This window comes from Gavia stellata, chromosome 31, assembly GCF_030936135.1.
Source record: "Gavia stellata isolate bGavSte3 chromosome 31, bGavSte3.hap2, whole genome shotgun sequence".
Lineage (NCBI taxonomy): Eukaryota > Metazoa > Chordata > Aves > Gaviiformes > Gaviidae > Gavia > Gavia stellata.
Window position 1 is genome coordinate 1,065,238 of NC_082624.1, and position 19,671 is coordinate 1,084,908.

Below are 19,671 nucleotides of genomic sequence, written 5' to 3' on the forward strand. Positions count from 1 at the left end.
ATGACAAGGAAGAGGGCCATTCATGAGGCGGTGGTAAGATAAGGGGAACCAGGACATCACCTGTAAAGAGCTACATGCAGGTTCACTTGTCAATAGCATGCTAAGGGTTAAGACAAAAATTTAAGCCCAATTCAGAAGTAATGAGCTCTCCATGCATCTGCTGGAGCAGAATCAAGTTTTACTGCAAGGCCAACGTTTGTTATAGCAATTCTCTCCCATGGCAGAGGTAACATCAAGCCAGCAGGCCTCTTTGGCGTTTCCTGTAGCATTGCAAATTGGAGGCAGCAGACTAGCCACACATTCCTCCCTAAACCCCACTGGCTCCACCTTTCCAGCTCATGTCACTCAGAACTCCCACTTCTCAAGCAAAACACTAAACTGCCAACCTCCTGGTTTGCATCCAGAGAAATACTCCAGGCAACTTTCCCCTGCCTTCTCTGAGAAGGGTATTAAAGCTGCTTACTGCTCGTTGGCCAAGATACAGCAGCTTCTGTAAACCAGGATGTTTACAGTTTCCTCAACTCATTCCCCATAGTCCTCCTTCTAGTGTTTTCTGAGACTTCAGACACAGTCATCTAATTCCAGTTGATTTCTTCAGCATCTAAAAGACTTCAAGTAGCAGATGTCTGAGGTCTGCTACTTTAGAGCTAGTCTCTTTGCCATTTTTATTCCCTCCTTGCTTTTTCTATGACTTACTCTGGGTTACACTAGTCTCTGGTTTTGATTCAAAGGAGATTGTTCTAAACCAAGTTTGTTTTGACTCCTTTTTTAATCAGTGTTTGAAGCTTTATTAGAAAGTTGAAAACCTGGAAAAGCTCTATACAATAAGTATTTCAAAACTCCTCTTAGGGGCTGTATGAGTGTTTCACTCATGTTAGAAAAATATAATGTCAACTGTTACACTTGGTGTGACATGTACTTCATGAACATACTAACATTCATATGATAAATTTAGAAGTCAGACTATCAAATGGAAAAACACTGTAAAATATTAGTGGCACTAATGAAGCTGTTTGCTTTTTACAGCATAGTTTTCCTGTAAAAGAAAAGCTGGACTGAAACTGAAGTGTTATATGGCAATACCTCAATTTTATGGGGAAAAAAAAAAAAGTCCCCACAACCTCCTTCTGCCTACCGCTTAAGCCAGACTGATTTGCTATTCTTCATGTGTCTTTTCCTATGCTTTTCTCCACCATAAGCAAGAGTGTGGCATGCAGACAGAGGGACAGTTCTCCACATACAGAAATTTAGACAGAAAGGGGCTTAAATCCAACACCCAGACCAAGACACTTCAGGCAGTCACTTTAGACTGTCAAATGGCCAAAAGAAGGCAAGGAAGACCACTTGAGAAGTCTTGAGAAAGTGATTCAGGAGCTTGAGAAAGTGATTCAGGAGCGTGTGCCTGTGGTCAATGCGCACCTTTGCCAAGTACCTCAGCAAACACAGTGAGTGCCTCATTTACCTGGGTCTCATTGAAGTCTTTCACACCAACACAATATACTGTTGCTCCCAGGTCACGCGACCGATTAGCCTGGAACAAGGAAAGGTAGGATGACATGGATGCAAATGCGATGGGATGCAGGTTACTGAAAGAACTTAATCATAAACTTAGTCTCTCTCTGTAAAATGAGCAATGGGGGTGCTTGTCAAAAGAGAGCTTTAAAAGCTTTCCTCCCTGATTCTGCAGAAACAGGTTTTATCTGCCTCTAGAGTAGCTATTTGTTTAGTAAAGCAAAGCCCAAGCTATTTGGTGGGGTTTTTTTTAAACCTAACTAGCTCACCTTCCTAGCTACTCCAACTTCCTAACATTTGTCTGTCCAACACATGCAAGACAGACTAAATCCATTTTCTTTTAATCATTTAGGACACACCCCAGTATAACAGTAACCTAAAAAGTTTTGGTATTTTCTATTTCAGACATGTGTGCCTGGACTCATGATATCCATAGGTGAAGAGACATTTCACTCCATCTGCTACAAAACTGTATCACTCCCACTATTTACACAGCATCTCAAACTAATAAAGGTTTGATTTTTCCAGACTATTTCATTGACATGCAGATGAAGTTGCACTTACTATTCAAAAAGCAACTGTTCTAAATTGAAAACAATCTTGCCTGCATTAAGTATGAATTAAGTCATTTAATCATATTTCATTAGAAGAGGAACACCTGACTGAAACCCCATTCCCAGAAAAGATGGTAGCAAGTCAGATTGTATCAGAAGACTGTAGTACTTCAAATTGTTAGATAGCAAAGCGCTTCACAAGAAAAGCATCGTTCCAGTTTTACACCGAGAAACTTAAACCCAAACAACTGAAGCAACTCACAGAGTACGAGTTGAGTTCAGGATCTCTGTTCTACTAGCTCACTAACTGTTCCTCCCCAAACCAAAACAAATAAAACTTCTGACCTCTCAACTTGTTCATTCACCTCGAAAACCGAACTTGTTTTTCTTGCGGATTTTTGATTTCAAAAGGGAAGAAAAGGAGATGAACAGTAAGGAGGGGAACTCTAGATTCATGACATTTGTTTGTGCTGTAGCAATATTGGTTTTATTCTACAAGACCATTCTTTTTGTTTTTATTGGATTTAAAGCTGCACATTGGACAGATTGAGAGGAAAAATTCTGTCCATAGCAAATTCGTGTAACAATACCATCTTCCAAGTTTAGGTCATCTTAATTTGTTTGACTGACAAGTGAAAATTAGTTCATCTCTTCAGAGATGACTATCAAAAGGACATCAGCAGGAACGTTATACAGCAAAGCTTTCCAGTGCTCAACATACTGTTTATCTAACATTTTGCATAACATGCTAATTTAATGAGGGTGTTGAGAATACATGCTTGAATCTTGGAAACATTTGTGGCAATTTTGGATTTGATCAGCTGAAAGGCTTTCTGATGTGACAGAAGATTATAGGAACAACAGTCATCCTCTTCCTGCAGTCTTTACTTTTTGTGAAAGAAGAAAAGTCAAAGTAAGAAGATTCAGGTATTTCCTAGAACAATCCAGTAAATACTGAAACTTTTCAGCTGCAAACTATTCCTTCCTCTGGGTTCTTTTTTTTTTTTTAACTGGAAGTTTAAACCTCCCTCCTTTCCTATGAGCAGTCTCAGTTTTGATGAGTCAGAAGCACTGCTGCTGTTAATGTTTATCCTTAAGATTCACGTCTAAAGAGCACCAAAGGGAAGTTTCGTCACTAGGGAAAAAGGTTTTCCCTATCTTTTGCCGTCAAAGCAGCAAGCCCAGACATTTCACTGTCTCCCTGGCTAAAAATGTGTAAGACACTTACCTCCCTCTCAGAGTAGAAAAATAGGTCTTCATGGAGTTCTCCATCTGTCAATGCAATGATGACACTTGCAGTTCTGTAACCTAAATACAGAAACTTCTTTAGTCTCTTGTTCTGAGTTGTATTTGTTAAAGTAGCCTAGAAAACATCCGGCTAGCAACCTGCTAACACACTTAAAGGGCCAGAAACAGTAGACATCAAGCCCATGTCCTTACCTCCCTCCAGACAGAGAGTTTTCAGAAAACATTAATTTCTGCACACTTTTTCCACTCAGGCACCTGCCTTCAATACCAGTTTTATAACATGCTCCTTTGATGTGCCAATGATTTTTAATTGACAGGCCCTCTAACTATTTCAGCATTTCAGACCAATAGATTAGATTGCAGCCATCAAAAAAAACAATGCAAAGTGTTCCTAGTTATTTCCTGATTTTATTAATGCTGTCAATTCAAGAAATCCAGAGATTTTTTTCAGCTTGTGATAAAAAGCTCAGTTGGGATTTAAACAAATATGGCAGTAAAATGGCCTAAAATTTTCAACCTTCCTATGTAACGTATTTCAGCAACACAGTTAAATCTTGCAGTCTTCCCTTGTACTGTTCATAGCTTGGGTTTTACAAGCTTGTATTACTTTTCAGGAGTGGCCAAATAGAATTAATAGAATAGTATTTCTGACAATAGACTTGCTACAGATCTGAAGGAGCTCTGTAGGTATATCTTGCACAAGCACTGTTATGGAAAGATAAAGGCTAAATATGTCAAGGCGTGTAAATTATCAACCTTTAAATTTCTTCAACCACCTAGGGCATTTTCCTGCCATTATGAGTAGCTGTGCCTTTAACAAGCTGTTGTTGAACACACAAAAATCCAAACAAGCAACTTCTTCAATTACTGCAGAACAGAGATCTGATACCTAATTTTTTTGGTGCTGCTTAGAAATACCCAAATTTAAATAATGTGGTAACGATGCAACAACAAAGTCGAGAGCCTGACAAACAATAAGCAACATGCAGGGTGATTCATGTTGCAGATGCCTAACTCAAGTGCCTAGGCTCTTTCTGTAGGAAATGGAGAAAAGTGAGCACTTCTTGTACAAACTTAGGAGCCCGAATGACCTCCAGAGATGCCTTTCTCCCTCTGTTGACTACTGTAGGAGCCTTAGGACCTACTGCAGGTGGTATAAACACTCCTTTTAGTGGAGCAAGCACAAACACACAGAACTAAAAGACAAAATACACAGGCTGACATTCAGACTTGAGGACCCAGTTGTCCATTGCTTCTTGCATATAGTGGCAACCTGTTTATATGTGATATGTATACCAGCATGTAAAAGCATTATCAATTCCAAATCAAATTGTTCTAGCTATCTATTCCATTCTGCTGCAGTTGTATTTTACAGATCAGTCCCAAAGCCATGCAGACTTAGTCACTACTTCATTTTATTCATGAGTGGCCCTGCAAAACCATTAGGACTGGCTTTGTACTCAAACATCTGGTCACTTATGTCTTGGTTTCCAAGAAGCAATGTTTATATTTCTACTTCAGGCTTTGCAGTGCAGAAAGTTTTTACATTAAATACAAGGAAGGAAAGTACAAACATTTTTACAATTTTCTGCACTTAATATTGGATTTAATAATTGCTTATTGAAAAAAACCAACTTTTACCTAACAGCATCTCCCCATGTTTCAAGGAAGAAGAAATGGTTACCTGAGTCCTCAAGCAAAAAGAACAAGATAAGGTACCAAACAGTTTTGGTAAGAGTAGGCACCTTCAGTCAGCCTGGCTTCTCACTTTTGGCCTGAAACACATTCATTCCAGCTCTGGATTCTTACAGCTCCACCTGTTCTTTTTCCTTTTCAGGAACAATTACCCTGAATAGCATTGCATTTCTGTAAGAATAGGAGCCACCCCTGCCCCCCGCCCCTTCCCCACAGTGAAGCTGCATTTCAAATCTATTAAAGTTATCAGTCAAAAGAAAGAGAAAAAAAACATTCAATGGATCAAGAAAGTCTCTCACCGTGAACATTTTCATAGTAAATCTGTTCACTTGCCTGAAATTAAATCAGAAGATTATTAGCAATAAATGAATAATAATACTTCATGGGCATCTACACATGCACCAGAAAGAAAGAGAATATGGCAGTGATGATGTCATGTTTGTAGTCTGCACATAACCTCTGCTTTCAGAGATACCTGTTTCATAGAACAAGTTTCTTGCCTATGGTTTTGATTGCATTACTTCAAGGTCTTATCTGAAGCATAACTCAGTCAAACCAACTCTAAGGCCATTGGCCAACAGTAATGTAGTCTCCCACTATTCTGCTACCTGAAAATCACATTCACCTTCCTCCTTAAGAAACATCCTAGGTCCATTGATAAATATTCCCCAGCACCTCTATATCAACTACTCTAATAGCAAATAAACCAACTGCAGAGAGATATTCTTATGCTTCTGTCTCCCACTTGATCTATGAACAAGCATATTCTGCAAGGTAGAAGGGCAAACGCTCCAGAGTGCATCAATTAAAAATTAAAAAGTAGGCCACCCCGAACATATTTGGCTTATGAATTCCATTTCTGTTCTGAATTTAAATTTGGGGTTTTGGACTTTGCCTGCAAAATTTCTGAAGTCAACAAACTCTGGGATTTGGTTTTGGAGTCCTAGTTAAGAGCCAGCATCTCTGCCAGGTCACCTGAATTTCTGTTGCGTGTTCACATGCATTTTCGATAGGCAGACAGTTCCACAATCCTCCCAAATGCATGTGTAATATAGAAGTGCAAAGGGGTTCAGGAGTTCAGGTTTAGAGAAACTCCTAAGCTTGAAAAATATACAGAAGGAGAGGATCAGAGCAGGCAATAACTTCTGTGCAGCATTGTTTGTCCACCAGTGAGAACAAGTTAGAGCCATGGCCTCTGCCCCCACTCAACTCTTAACAAGCCTACTATAGCACCCATGCAGGACTCCAGACAGCTTTCCACTCTTCATGAACATGGTTCCATATGGGATTGCAATGCCAACACCTTCTGCCTTGATCTAAGCTCAAAAGGCAGCTGCTCCCATAAAAGCTAACGGCAAAAGGTAAGTAGTAGGGTTTGCAGCTCCCTTGTACCAGCTCCAACACTGAATGCATACACTTCACTGCATAAAAGGGAAATAGCCCACTTACCTACCAGAGAATTATTAACCAGATTCCTTTGTTTAACATTTCCTGAGGAGCACCCAGACACAGTTTAGAGGCACTATAGCATGCATCTAGTTACCCTTTCAAATCCTTCATGCATGTACGTGTCGCCTCCCGGAAGGACTTTCTGCAGTTCTTCTAGACCCTGGCGTATCTGTTCCCTGAAATGAATGCAGATGCGTTGTTAGATCCAAGATCAAATTTATCAGGAGCTGATATCCAGGTGAGGACATGTATGGCAGAACCAGATACAGAGAGGGGGAAAAAAGAGTTAACCCAATGTTTATAGAGCCTATAACATTACCTTAGCCTAAGGTAGTGTCTGGGTAGATACCTTTATAAGGAAGTAGAAAATAGAGCAGATGTGCTCCCAGTGTTCCCACAGCCTGGGGAAAGCACCACAACAGCAGCATCTCCTAGGTCAATATCCATACATTTCCTTCTAAATAAATATTCCCTGTGTAACTCTGGTCAAACCTCTGATGAAGAAGCAGAGCAGCTGACTTGAACCTGCCTCACTTCCCTCACTTGCTGACTTGACCATACAAATGTCATCAAACACCCACAAAAAATTACACAACCTCAAACCATCCTGGCAACTCCAGTTTATTTGGACATTACACCTTCAGTTCCTGTTCAAACTGATTTGAAGATTAAAGCCTTTCCCAATAGCTTATTATGATTCAGGCTATCTGTTTCAATTTTTTTTTTAGAAATCCCAGGCACAGTGACAGATCAACTGCAGGCTAAATGAGGTGGGCACCCATTTGTTGTTCCACTGAGTTGCAGACATCAAACTCTGGAAGCCAGAAGTCTAATATCAAGATAAAACCCTGCAACATGTGGGGTGTATCTCTCAGCAAACTGCACAATCTTCACAGGAAACAGACTCAGTCACTGCATGCAGGACCACACTGACATTTTAAGACTGAATGCCAGAAGTCAGTTTTGTCCCTCCATATTTTAACTCCTTCAGAAAATCTAGTTTGTGTGATCGTTGCATATTCTATCTCACATTTGTGAGTCTGATTGCAGCAGTGCATTAACATAGCCAGTCTACAGAGCAGTAACTCCCACAGGGACAAAAGAGTATCTGCTTTTGCAATAGGTTGAATTATCAAACATTCAAGAACTCATTCTGTACCTGTGATATCCCAAACTAGTTAAACACTGAGCTGTATATCATAGGTGGGCTAGGGACAGGTATTTCCTCCATTCAGCTACTCATGAACATACCAAGCCAAAGCTGAATATAAAATCAAGAGCATTTCCTGTTATCAGAACTATCTTTCAAATGCAAACACTGACATTTTAAAATAGACAGCAAAGGTTTTTAAAATATGTCAATCCAGTCCCATTAGATGCACAGAGTTTTTCCCAAAGGAATGCCAAGCACCCTCAATCTTCACATTCAGATACTGATACGCCACATGGAGGCATGGGCAAGGTAGAAAAAGTTTTGCCACTACTCCATTAAGAAAGGCCAGTGTTAACTAAAGGACCGGCATGACACCCACACCTTGTTTGTCAGTCCTCCGATAAAAACCAGCAGCTCTCCAGTCAGCTGGCTTTTAGGCTAATACCATGTCAATATCCTGTTCTCAGTCAACATTTCTAGGACAGCTGGATAAATATGAAATAAGTGTTTCCCATGTGGAAATATAAGTCTCATAGCTCAGAGCCTTAACAGATTAGAGGTCTTTGCAATGGGGTATGCTCTCAGGTTGGGAGACAGAAAGAGGCAGGGAACAGGTTTTCCTCTGGCACCAAGTTAGATATGGTTAATTCTCTTTCTTTATACTTACTGTTGCAGTAAGTGGCTAGAGATGCTTAGGCTGGCTGGGTCTAATGCCATTTTTCAAGGTTGGTATGTATGTGGACTGCTCTTTAGGAAAGCAGCCAGTTTACTATTCTTTCCTCTATAGTAGCTGCTCTGGTATGCAATTTCATAGACATCCAATATGTAAAACACATGCTGACTTATACAGTCTTCACATGTGTTACATATATTTTTTGCTCCACGTGGCAATGAAGTTAACAGAGGAAGCAAGAGTGATTAAAGGACCTCATCCAGCTCTCCTTGAAGTCAGAGTAAAAAAAAAGAAAATCCATCCCATCGATTTTAGTGGGATTAACTTGGGTATCTACAAGGAGATGACAAGAACATGCTTCAGAACATGGCAATCAAACTGTCATTGCCAAAAAATATACACCCTTGCAATCCATCCTAAACATTGTTTGCCGACAACATACCTTCAGACCTCCTAAGAAATCATGTTCACCTCTACCTCAAGAGTATGGGTATCACCTATGGCTTTCAAGTTTGTTTTTATGGGAAGGGAGTTTCACTTATTTGTTTGCAGAATAAACTCCCTAAGGATGTTTCAAGGGCAACAAGGCTTTTGTTCTCTGACAAAAGCCTGAAAATCTGTGGAAGGCAGACTCCCTCAGTGAAAGCAGTTTGAGTTAAAACCCTAATTGCTGAGAGAAAGACGTTTAGAAGTTAAAATTAAGAAGGCAACCTCTGCCTTAAGAGGCCTTGAGGCATTCTAGCAGAATGAGTGTCATAGGTGAAAATGGGCAGGTGATTCACACAATTAAATTGAGAAGCACAAAGGTGTCACAACACTGGTCACAGTGGACTGGCAATCATCGAGCAAGGAAGATGAAGCAAGCTACAACAAGGACACAAAAGCTGCTGTGCACCTTTAAAACTCTTCTTACCTGTCTTCTGTTAACCTCATTAGAATTGTCCCTCTAGTTGAAAAAACGATGAAGGACATCCTCAGCTGAGGGCTGGAGAAGGAGAGAAAGAAAAAAGTAAATAATTTTGGTGGTCCAGACCAGAGCTTACTGTATGTGTAACACCAAAGACACAGGGCACTCTGATTGCTATCTGGATTATAACTCAACAGGATAGAAGACAGGACTGAGCAGCAAAAGGTGTTTTGCCCTAGGCCCTCCTAGTCAAGGCAAACCATGAGGAATCCTTCTAAAAGATGTAAATAGCACTTGCATCATGACCTTAGGATTGCTAAAGCAAGAAAGGCTTAAGTTCGCCCTGGTATCACCATGGAGACAAAAGAAGGCTAATTATGTTTATCATAACACATTCCACCCCTGGCCTGTGGGATTTTTTATCCAGTCTCAAGGCATTCAGTGCCTGAAAGCTACAGCCTCAGACCTCTCCTTCCAGCCCCAAACTTCTGTACCTAAGGCAGTAGCCAGCCATCTCAGAAACAAGAGGATTCCTTCCCCACAAAAATATGATTTGATCCATGGAAGTCAGACAGGAAAAAAGCAACCAGTTAGCTTATCTACCCCTATTTCCTGCATGACAGAAATCTGGGGAAAAGCAGTCAATGGGATGATCTGAGAAAAGCATTAAGAACTCTCTCTCCATCAGGTCCCCTGGTAGCATGTGCTACTTGACTGCAGCTGAGAGCAGGTCGCTGGCACACACGCACCTCCGCATTCGGTTATCTGCAAAGCAGCACTTCTTACCTTATGAACTTGCGGGCCAAATGTTCCACAAAATGATATATTTCATTCCAATGGTGCAGGACACTTCCTGATCTAGGGAAACAATTATTACGGGAGATATTAGTTTAATTGCTGCTATTGCAGTTTTCCCAGCCTAATGTTTTGTTGCACATTGCTCAGCTAGTCATTTGTTTTTATTTTGTTTCACACTCACTGTCCATATTCTCCCGTTAGAGATATATTAAACTCTAAATGACATTTCCTACTTAACTTTGAAAAGCAAGAATAATTTACACTCCATGCAAGAGTTTGAGGCTACACTTGGCAATAACGTATGGCAGTTATGCTAGACCTTTAGCACAGCCTTAGACAAATAAACCCTGTGTGAGTGAAGACCTGTCTCTCTGCACAGTATTTTAGATTAATTCCACCAACTCACTTGCCATACCATTATGCAGAGCTTTTAGCTGAAGCGTATTTTGAGAATAAAATGCAGTTGGAGGAACAGGTTACTAAACTTCTCTCGCATTTCCACTGTGCTAGAGACTATGAAAAGTAAAACACCTTAGGTCCACATCTCAACTGTTCTGGCTAATTCTTTCACACCTCAGTTAAAGGCAAAACAAACTAATTTTGCTCCTCAGGAAAATAAATCATGGACTATAATGGGATTGGATTATTCTTTATGTTGCAAGAACCAGGAAAAAATCAGGTTAATCAGAATCTTTCAGCACTAAATGCCCCTTCTGGCATAAATACTTCTATGAACACTGGAATATTAATATTGGAAAAAAATTCCTTCCTAGAGTTGGAAAATAAATGTGTCATCACTTACTTAATTCATTGACTACAATTAAAAATATTTATAGGGGAAATAACCATTCCAGCTTTAACAGAAACTTCACTGATCTGCAGCCTAAGGAAGAAAAGATGAACATTTGAGAAGATGTTTTTTCACTTCACAGAAAGAAAAGGCATCTGACCTGACTCTGTTCTACCTCAGATCTGAGAATGCAAATGATTAGCCATGAATAGGTTCACCCAAGTACTGCACACCTGGTACAGCCAACCCCAGCCTGGCTGCAAAGACCATTACTTCACTTCCTAGCAAGCATGCAAACCACATTGTGCAGGTCGTACAAATTTCCTTCCCTATTCTCCCCACACCTGGTTTTCATTAACAGCCATTCAGTAAAAACCTTGGCCTTATCCACTTGCTCCATGATACATTAAAGCCATTCTTTCTCTATATGACCCCAAAAGGTCCAAAGGCAACCTTAGATGACATGCAATGAGGACCCTTGCACAGGTACAAGAGCATACGGGCCATCTGGAAAAACAGTGAACGCTCTGGTTCTCGTTGCACAAAGGACCGGATACCGAACGCACCTCTTTAAAGATAACCTCACAGGCACCCCCATTTTGTCCATGATTGTAAGGGACAGATTGCAGAGGATTGATCATAACCAAATGCTAACAGTACCAGATTACTTCTTGGCTCTCTTTCCTTTCATCAGTCTAGGACTTGAAATCATGACTTGTTCTCCATGCAAATGTGTATCAGAGAGGACCAAAGAAACACCAATAGCAAGGGTCTTGATAAACTAATTACACCCCATAGACAGTGGGAAAATTGGTGTCTTAACAGATGAAGGACGAGGTATATCAGGACTTGCTCTCAAACAAGAAACTTAACGCTCGCTGCATCCAAACTGCAAACTGATAGAACAGAGACACACAAGCTCAACCCCAGGTGCAAATTCCTCTCAGATGTATGAAATAACTCTGAGACCTTGAATGAGACAGGCACTCCAGTCCCATCAATGCCAAATAGTCCAAATCATTTCCGAGAACTGGCCTGGAAAATAAGTATTTATTGTCTTTATATGGTGAGGCATAAAAGAAACACTTGACTTTATAGCAATGGTTACATCAGTCTCCAGAAGACACATGAAGCCAAGGCTTTGTTAACCATAAAACATTTCACTGAAGGAGGTAGTAATTGTATGTTGCTTTAGATCATACACCCACCTCTCAGAAAAAGTACACCTCATTAAAGTTTCACATGTCTTCTGAACCATCTGGTAGCACACATGTGAAGCTAGGACCCTTTCACAAGTACACCCTAACCAACCTTCTCCTAACCATCAGATAAGACGACAATACTACACTTCATGTTGAGGGGGAACTCAGCTCTCAGCCTCTGCCAACACAGAAGCTGTAGCCAGCCCCCGCCTGCAAAAGGACGCTGCCCTAGAAACTGCATAAGCCTTTAAAAGTATGGTTATTTCTTCCCCGTCATTATAAGCCTCTGAACAAAAGCCGATCATCACTTAAAATTACTATTGCAGCAAGGCAGCTGGGAATGAGATCCAGCCACAGAGCACATAAGGTATGTAGGTCGTCAACTAAAACTCCTGTCATTTTCCATGGCTCTGAGAAGTCATGCATTTTTTGAAAACAGCATTTGCCAGAATAAAGGTTAAAAACCAATAGCTCAATTCAATGATGTGTCGGTCAACAGCACATCCTGTTTAAGTGTTTGCATTTGCAACTGTTGTTCTGCTGGTCTTAACTTGCTTGGGCAGTTTTTTCAGGTAAGCAGTACTTCTTAATTCTTCACACAAGTATGGCTTCAGCTCCTGCTGCACCTCCTCCACTTCACCATCCTTGCTCTGTTCTCCCACCAACAGTCCCATCTTTATGCCCTCTGGAACAAAACTCCAAGCATCTGAAATTACAGCTCTTTTTCTGTGAAACCTTCCCACACATCTATTAACACACAAGAGGAACAACCTGAAGTTCAAGAGTAGCAGAATGTTCAATATCTATTTTAAGGAAACTTCTCACCATTGCTACAATCATAAAAACAAACCCTCTCTGTCCCACAAAAGGAGGATGATTTCTGCTCTCAGTTCCAAAGGCAGTGAGGTGGGGCAACTCGAATAGTCTACAATCCATTTATCCTTCATCTCTACCAAAGCAAGCTATAACAGGGTCCCAAAATGAAGGCTCACACTTTTGCTGACCATACATCATTCCTCCTAGCACAGCAAGTTTTCCATCAGCTTGCAGCCTACTTGCAGTTAATTTCTCCATCTAGTCAAGCCCAGGTGTCAGTGGCTATAAATGCCCAGGTCTGCATTTAGAAAAAAGTGCTCCTCTAATACATAAAATACATCTTCAGAAACACACTTCAGACTTCTTACAGTCTTCACTTGGCATAAAATGGACAAAACCAATAAAACTAACCTTTTTACAGTCAACAGAAAGTTTACAAAACCAGGATTAGCTTCCAGTGTTCACTACCACAGCTTTCGGCTGTGTTATTCAGAAGCTCCACAGTAAAAGACACTTGTCACTTGTAAAGCCTCTCATAGGGCAGGCCAAGAACTCCGAATAGAACAAGTATTTCTAAAGCCTAACTGCAAGACAATAAAAGCCAAATTTAAAATTGTTATCTCTTCATATTCCCAAAGAGAAACAAGATGATCAGTGAGCCAACACTTTGCAGCTGAATGGTTGATGCTATAAACTTGCAATTTAAGAAAAGGCTCATCGGGAGGATGCCAAATTCTCTCGCTGGAGAAAAGCCCAATAAATGGAAATTAAGACTAAGTAAACCATTATGCCTTTAACAAGAGAATGATACATTCTGTGGTTAACTGTGCTGGCATTTCATACATCTAAACTAAATCCAAGGGTGAGAGAGACACTCCACATGGCTCGCTGGTTCCAGACACGGAGAGCCACACTCCGGCTAAACCCTGCCCTCCAGCAGGTGCTTTTCTCCTACTCACTGTGACAAGGTGCACCGTAACCTAAAGCTGCAGCAACTCAAAACGGCTTACAGTTTGACTTTCTTGCACTTTTTAGACTCCTTATTTCCATTTCTGCCATTGCACCTTCTCAGAATACCCATGGTTTTATTTAATTCACAAACTAGAATAAAACAGAATCAAGTCCACAAACTCTTACACAAAGACTTCACACCAATTACATGCACTGCAGCTGACAGAAGTACGTAAAGACACCTGATACAGAGACTGACGTTGATCCAAATTCTCCTTAAATTTCCACAGTTTTGGACTAACTTTGAGAAGCCTCATAGCTGTCAGAGGTGGCATTGACCCAATAAGTTTTGCAGCATCTTTTTATTGAGCTCTTTAAAAATAACACAAATGAGCCAAAAAGTGTCCTTTGTCTTTCCAAGTACTTCAGGAGCAATTTTGAAAACACTACATAACACAAAGATGTTAGAGAGGTGATGCAATTCTTCGAGGAAACACTACTATCTTGTGCCACACTTCACACGAGACAGCTCACCAGAGATACTGTCAAACATTTGAGATTACAGGGTCTACAGAGGTCCAGCTCAGAGCAGGATAAGCCTCTAAGCCCACTACCAGTCCAAGAACATTCTTCTCTTCCTGATTGGCACAGGATACGTGAAAAAAAACCCTAATAAACAAATAACCACATGAACTTACATCAAGAAAAGTGCAGAGTGCTGCAGGCACACAACTTAATCCTGGATGTAAGGCAGCTCCCAGCCACCCCTTTTACCAAGGACTAGTTAAACTTAGATTCACCACTGGCTAAAAGTGAATTACATTTCTTCAGGCAACAAGCACAAAGACACAAGACTGCACAAATTTCTCCACACTACCTTGCTAGCATCCCTCAACCCTCATGCTAAAACAAAGGAAAACTATGCCTCCGTATACTTGCAGCCCTCTGCCATCCAAACAAAATGCACACATTGCTCTGGATTCAGGCCTGTGATTCCAGAAAAACAATGAAGGAATCACCGACTAGATCAACAAAGGTCAGAGATGATTTTGAATCTATTTCCGCAGACACTCAATTTTACCATTACCTACTAAAGGCTTGTATTTCTTCAGAAGAGAGCAGCTAGGGTATTATTCAGCTCTTTAAGGGTCCTGTGGTTAGCTCTGTTGGAGGGCTCACGTTTCCCAGGGGAAGAGTCACCACTACTGGAAGCAGTTCATGTAGGTCAGTCTCCCTGCCTGGTGATGCAGAGTGTCTCTCTACTTTCCATCCCACTGTGGCCCCTATATTCTTCTACACTCTGAGTGTAAATCTGGACTTAGTCCTGTTAAAGTCATGGTAACTACAGCTACTAAAGCTAGATTCAAAGAAACAACTCTTAGCCTCTCTAGAGCAGGAGTTTCACTTCAATACAACTGGTTAAAAATAGATCAGCTGTCTGGCTGAGTAACGAAGGGATCACAGGAAACAGCTTGGATTACTTGCTTCATTTTGCCAAGCATCTTTTAGAGCCAAGTTTTCTTTCACACATGTACAGTTCCTTGCATGTTTTCTGCACATGGGTGTAAAATGCCTACTATTTGCACACAACAGGCAAGAGCATAGGAAATAACACCTTTGACATACAGGGGATACAACAAAAGATTACTGAGAAGACTTACTCATTGTTACTCCTTTCTCCCTACCTGCAAATAAATTAATCTGGGAGCTGCCTCTACCTAATGTTCCAGCTGTGTGTGGGGGGGTGTGTTTACATACTACAGTACTAGATACCAAGTCAGTTAGAGAGTGGGTCATAGTCTTTATTAATTAGTCACATGGATTATATTTTTAGAGTAACTGGACAGTGTCAGCAAAAACAAATGTTTGCTTTATGTCTATCAACATCTCGCTGCTTCCTCATTCTTCCCTCTTAATGAAGGCCCTATATCTTATCTTGCATCCAGGCTGTAAATTCTTTGGCACCATCTTCTGCCATAGGTTTTGCTACCATTCAGTCTACGGGACTCTCCATCCATGAAACCCCTCAGCACCACAGTAACACAAAAGGACATGCCATCTAGGACCAGCTCTCTCAACAATCCTCCCAAGATAAGCGGGCCTTACCTTCCACAACACCGGGCTCATCTTGGTATGACCTCCACTTTGAGACGCTCAGCACCCTGTACGACTAGATCCTGCATATAACCTAAATAGCAAATAGCATACAACTGTACTCTAAATAGCATACAGCTTGAGTTGCAGCCCTCTCCACCTTTTCTTTTTTTTTTTTTTTCAATCAAAGCACAAGAGAAATGGATTAATTCAGTCTTAATTCATGTGAATACAATTCCTTCAGCAGCTCAGAATTTCAAGTTAGGTGTTGTGTGTGTAACACTATTTTTGTCCTTTTAAGTTTGCTGTCAAGCAATCATTCTCAAGAGAGCTGGTAAACCTTACTTTCCTCCAAAGTTGGAGCACTGCACCAACAACAGCGTGACAACTTCGGTTTTACTTGGCAAGGAGTTTGCCCGACTTGAACCGCAGTCCTCTGGGGTGCCTTTGCATCACTTTTGGAACATAACTCCGCTAGCCTGAGGTCCAATGGTCACAGCACGAAAGGCCTTGTCTATCGTTACCTAAGCTGTGTGAGAACTCTTGGAAGTGATAAAAGACATGCATTTGCACGCACAGAGATTAAGGGTGCTATTGCAACCTCTCAAGCATACCTGGTACCGTTCAAGCTTTTGTTCTGTTTGTTACACGCACATCAAGGCTGTGTAGCATAACAGGATTATTTTTGAATGGCTGAATACTGGATTTTCTTCTTCTTCATGACCATGAGAAATGGGAGATTTGCTTCAGGTCCTCTGAGCATACCATCTGCAGCAAGTCATGTCTCCAGCTGTCTGCAGACAGCCGGAGGAAACCTAGTTTCCCTTCAACAGTTCACACAGAAAGTTTGCAGGAGTCTCCTAAGGAGAACATTGCTGGGAGCTAGAGCATCACTTCATGAGAACAGCCTATAACACGTGCCCCTTCCCTAGAGGGTTACGTGTTCACTTTGAAGGGGCTTCTTATGACCAGAAGTATGCTTCAAGAGTCAGTGCTGTGACAAGGGCTGCCTGTAGTGCAGCAGCTGGAACACATCCTACGAGCAGCACACATCAGGGTGCTAAATGGACTTTAGCCACAAAATCCAGGCAGGCACCAAGGCAAAAGGGTCAATAGAGGGCTCTAGCACTGGTGACTTCCAGGGCTGTGTTTACTGGTTTTATATTACTCCTTTGATCCCAGAAAGTAGGTTGCTTAATATTTTAATGGCTTTCTTCCACCATTGAAATTAACATTTCATGTTTAAGAATCTAAATCTCTTCTGCTTCAGTGTCCTTCATCACTTTCAATATTTCTTAATTACTTTTAGAGCTATTTCAAAGAAAAGCAGTGAGCCCTGAATCTATTATTATAATTGCATAGTTTGCCTGAAGTACTCTATAGGCATCACCTCTCTCTGCATTCAGGACTTCAGCAGCATTTTTGAAAACATTCTCTAAACAATCAGAAGGTAGAAAACCCAGGCTAAATAAGACTCAAGGTTTTTAGAACTTCAGCTTAGCATCTGAGGAATGAAAGAAAGTTTTAAAGAGAAAGGATATGGGAAAACCTACTCCACCACAGTAAGTCTCTCAGCCGCCTCCTCAAAGACCGAACAACTGGGTCCATGGCACATTGTACACAATAGCAGCTGAAACACCACAACTCTCCTCCAAATCCCACTAGAGACCAAGGACAGGTTTACATCAGACCCTGTTTATTTCTACACCAGAAAAATCCCAGAAATAGGGATCCTACAACTGTCAAAGCCATATTTTTTTGTTGGATACCTTGATACGTACACTGAGGTAAGCTTGCCTACTTTAAACTTTGTGCCAAGCTTCACGTTTCCACCCAAATTCATAATCCCTTGAGCAAGCCTAGAAAGTCATGCCTTCTAGTAAGAGGACAGCACAGAACTTGAAACAAGTGTCTGTTAAAATCACATTAGCTCCGAGGTATAACATAGCACATCCATCAGATTTGAGAAAACCTTCAATTCTGCTTCAACTTTCAGGCAAATGCAGTTTGCAAAAGCTGTTTGCAGTACAATTCATGCTCTGGTTTTTGTGTTTGTTTTTTTTTCATATGTAGCAATAAAAGTATTCCAACTAAAAACTGAACAGCCAAAGTAATAAAATGCATTAGACAGGTAGATCTTTCCCCTGAATAAAGTAAAAAAAAAAAATTTCCCCTGAAGATTTAGGACAACTGGCATAATAAAATATCCAGTGTCTCAGTCTTACATTTTACCCAGTATTTTGTAATAAAGCGTTATGTAATTCCAAGTCATTTATACTAATGGAATGTGGGAGCTACTGCAAAACACTGCAGAGGATCAGTCAGAAAGCTTCATCTGCGAGCACTTTTGGCAACGTGCAAATACTTTCCTGTCTCTGAAATTTATGGTTCATAATGTCAGTACCATGGCTCTGGCATGCATATTCTCCAATTTTTCCAAACCTTTGGTTCAAAAGAACTATTCTTAATCAAGAAAATTAGGAGAATCATTTTAGCTAGCACTTTTTAATACTTTTTTGTAAATTGTTGTATTGCTTCAATATGAAGCTTTCCAAAGCTCAACACATATCTATTTCACATTGCTCCATCTACAATCTGAAGGCCTGTAAAGAGGCAAATTTACCACTGCCAAGAAGATGACACTATGACAATTAATGATGAGAAAAGCGAGGTAGGAAGTTATCTTCAGTATAAACAGTTAAACAGTCAAAATATGCATTTGATTAACAGGAAACAAAGAAAATGTGACTCAGCGTAGAGAAAATAAAGCTCTGTCTAAATAAGGCACTCTAGCTGTTTTCCATCACAACGGCCAAAATCAGACCCTTTCAAAGGGAGCCGCCACCTCTCAGAGCCGAGTCTTTACTTGCAAGTTGCTGCTCTAGAACGCTCAGAGCTAAGGAGCACGCGGTACAGCAGCAGACCTCCAGGCAGGCGAGCATTTCCTACACGTTTTCAACTATAGAATTAATGCCTGCAATAATAACTCTCCAACCCTTGCTTTCATGAGTCCTTCAACCTTCACAGTCCGTAGGGAAATCAGAGGTGACCAGGCTGCTGCCCTTCTCCCAACCACTCTTTTAAGAAACTACAGGGTCAAGTACATACTAAAGCTTCTGTATCAGCTACAGCAAAATTCATAACAATTTGATTTACAGAGCACAATGGGATTATATACTGGACCTACCAAAGAAGTTACCACAACAAAAACAAAGCCAGAGTAGTAAGGAGTTTCGCAGGTCCCTCGGGGACACAGTGACTTCTACAAAACCAAAATCCAAAGAAAACCTCCTTGGTATCAGTATATGCCATTCCAGTTCATGCCTAGAGAAAGACTTATTTGAAAAAGAACAGAGCAGAACAGACTTACTTGTCTAGAATGAAATACAAATCAAATCCTCCGTAACAGGCGGGACCACCATTCTCTCTCTTTCCACCTTGTCCATCACAGGCTAGCATAAAAGTTGCTAGGAAGAGCCATTTGAAGCCAAATCTCAAGATGCTTTGCTTTGCAATGGCCATTATATCCAGAGAGGAGGAGAAAAAGAAATGTCTTCTTCCAAGGCTCCTTTATTTCACAGGTTTCTCCACAAAAGCCATTCAATGACCTTTAAATGTATATATGTATATTTTATTCCTTAAAACTCCACTTGCAACAGTTGTCCTCAGGAATTGCAAGGCTTTCCCCCTTGTTTCCCTTGCACTTCTGTTTCTTGGTTTCAGATTTCAAGATGCACAATACTGTATTTCACTTTTTTTTTTAAAGGGACTTGACCCTCAGTCTCACTTGCAGCTCTCTCAAAGCAGCACCATTGTTTTGCAAGAGAAG

At 40.8% G+C, this 19,671-nt stretch overlaps 1 protein-coding gene across 1 annotated transcript in view; it reads right to left on the bottom strand.

The window, feature by feature from the left end:
* ANTXR1 (ANTXR cell adhesion molecule 1) overlaps window positions 1-19,384 on the bottom strand; it is a 105,795-nt gene extending 86,411 nt beyond the window's left edge. The window contains exons 1-7 of the mRNA XM_009817077.2: window positions 19,213-19,384; window positions 9,978-10,049; window positions 9,198-9,269; window positions 6,553-6,634; window positions 5,309-5,342; window positions 3,295-3,374; window positions 1,463-1,531 (exon numbers count right to left, since the gene is read on the bottom strand). Coding sequence (XP_009815379.2) covers window positions 1,463-1,531; window positions 3,295-3,374; window positions 5,309-5,342; window positions 6,553-6,634; window positions 9,198-9,269; window positions 9,978-10,049; window positions 19,213-19,364 — 561 coding nt within the window. The 5' untranslated portion in view covers window positions 19,365-19,384. The remainder of the gene's footprint in view (window positions 1-1,462; window positions 1,532-3,294; window positions 3,375-5,308; window positions 5,343-6,552; window positions 6,635-9,197; window positions 9,270-9,977; window positions 10,050-19,212) is intronic.
* Window positions 19,385-19,671: the final 287 nt, after the last annotated feature.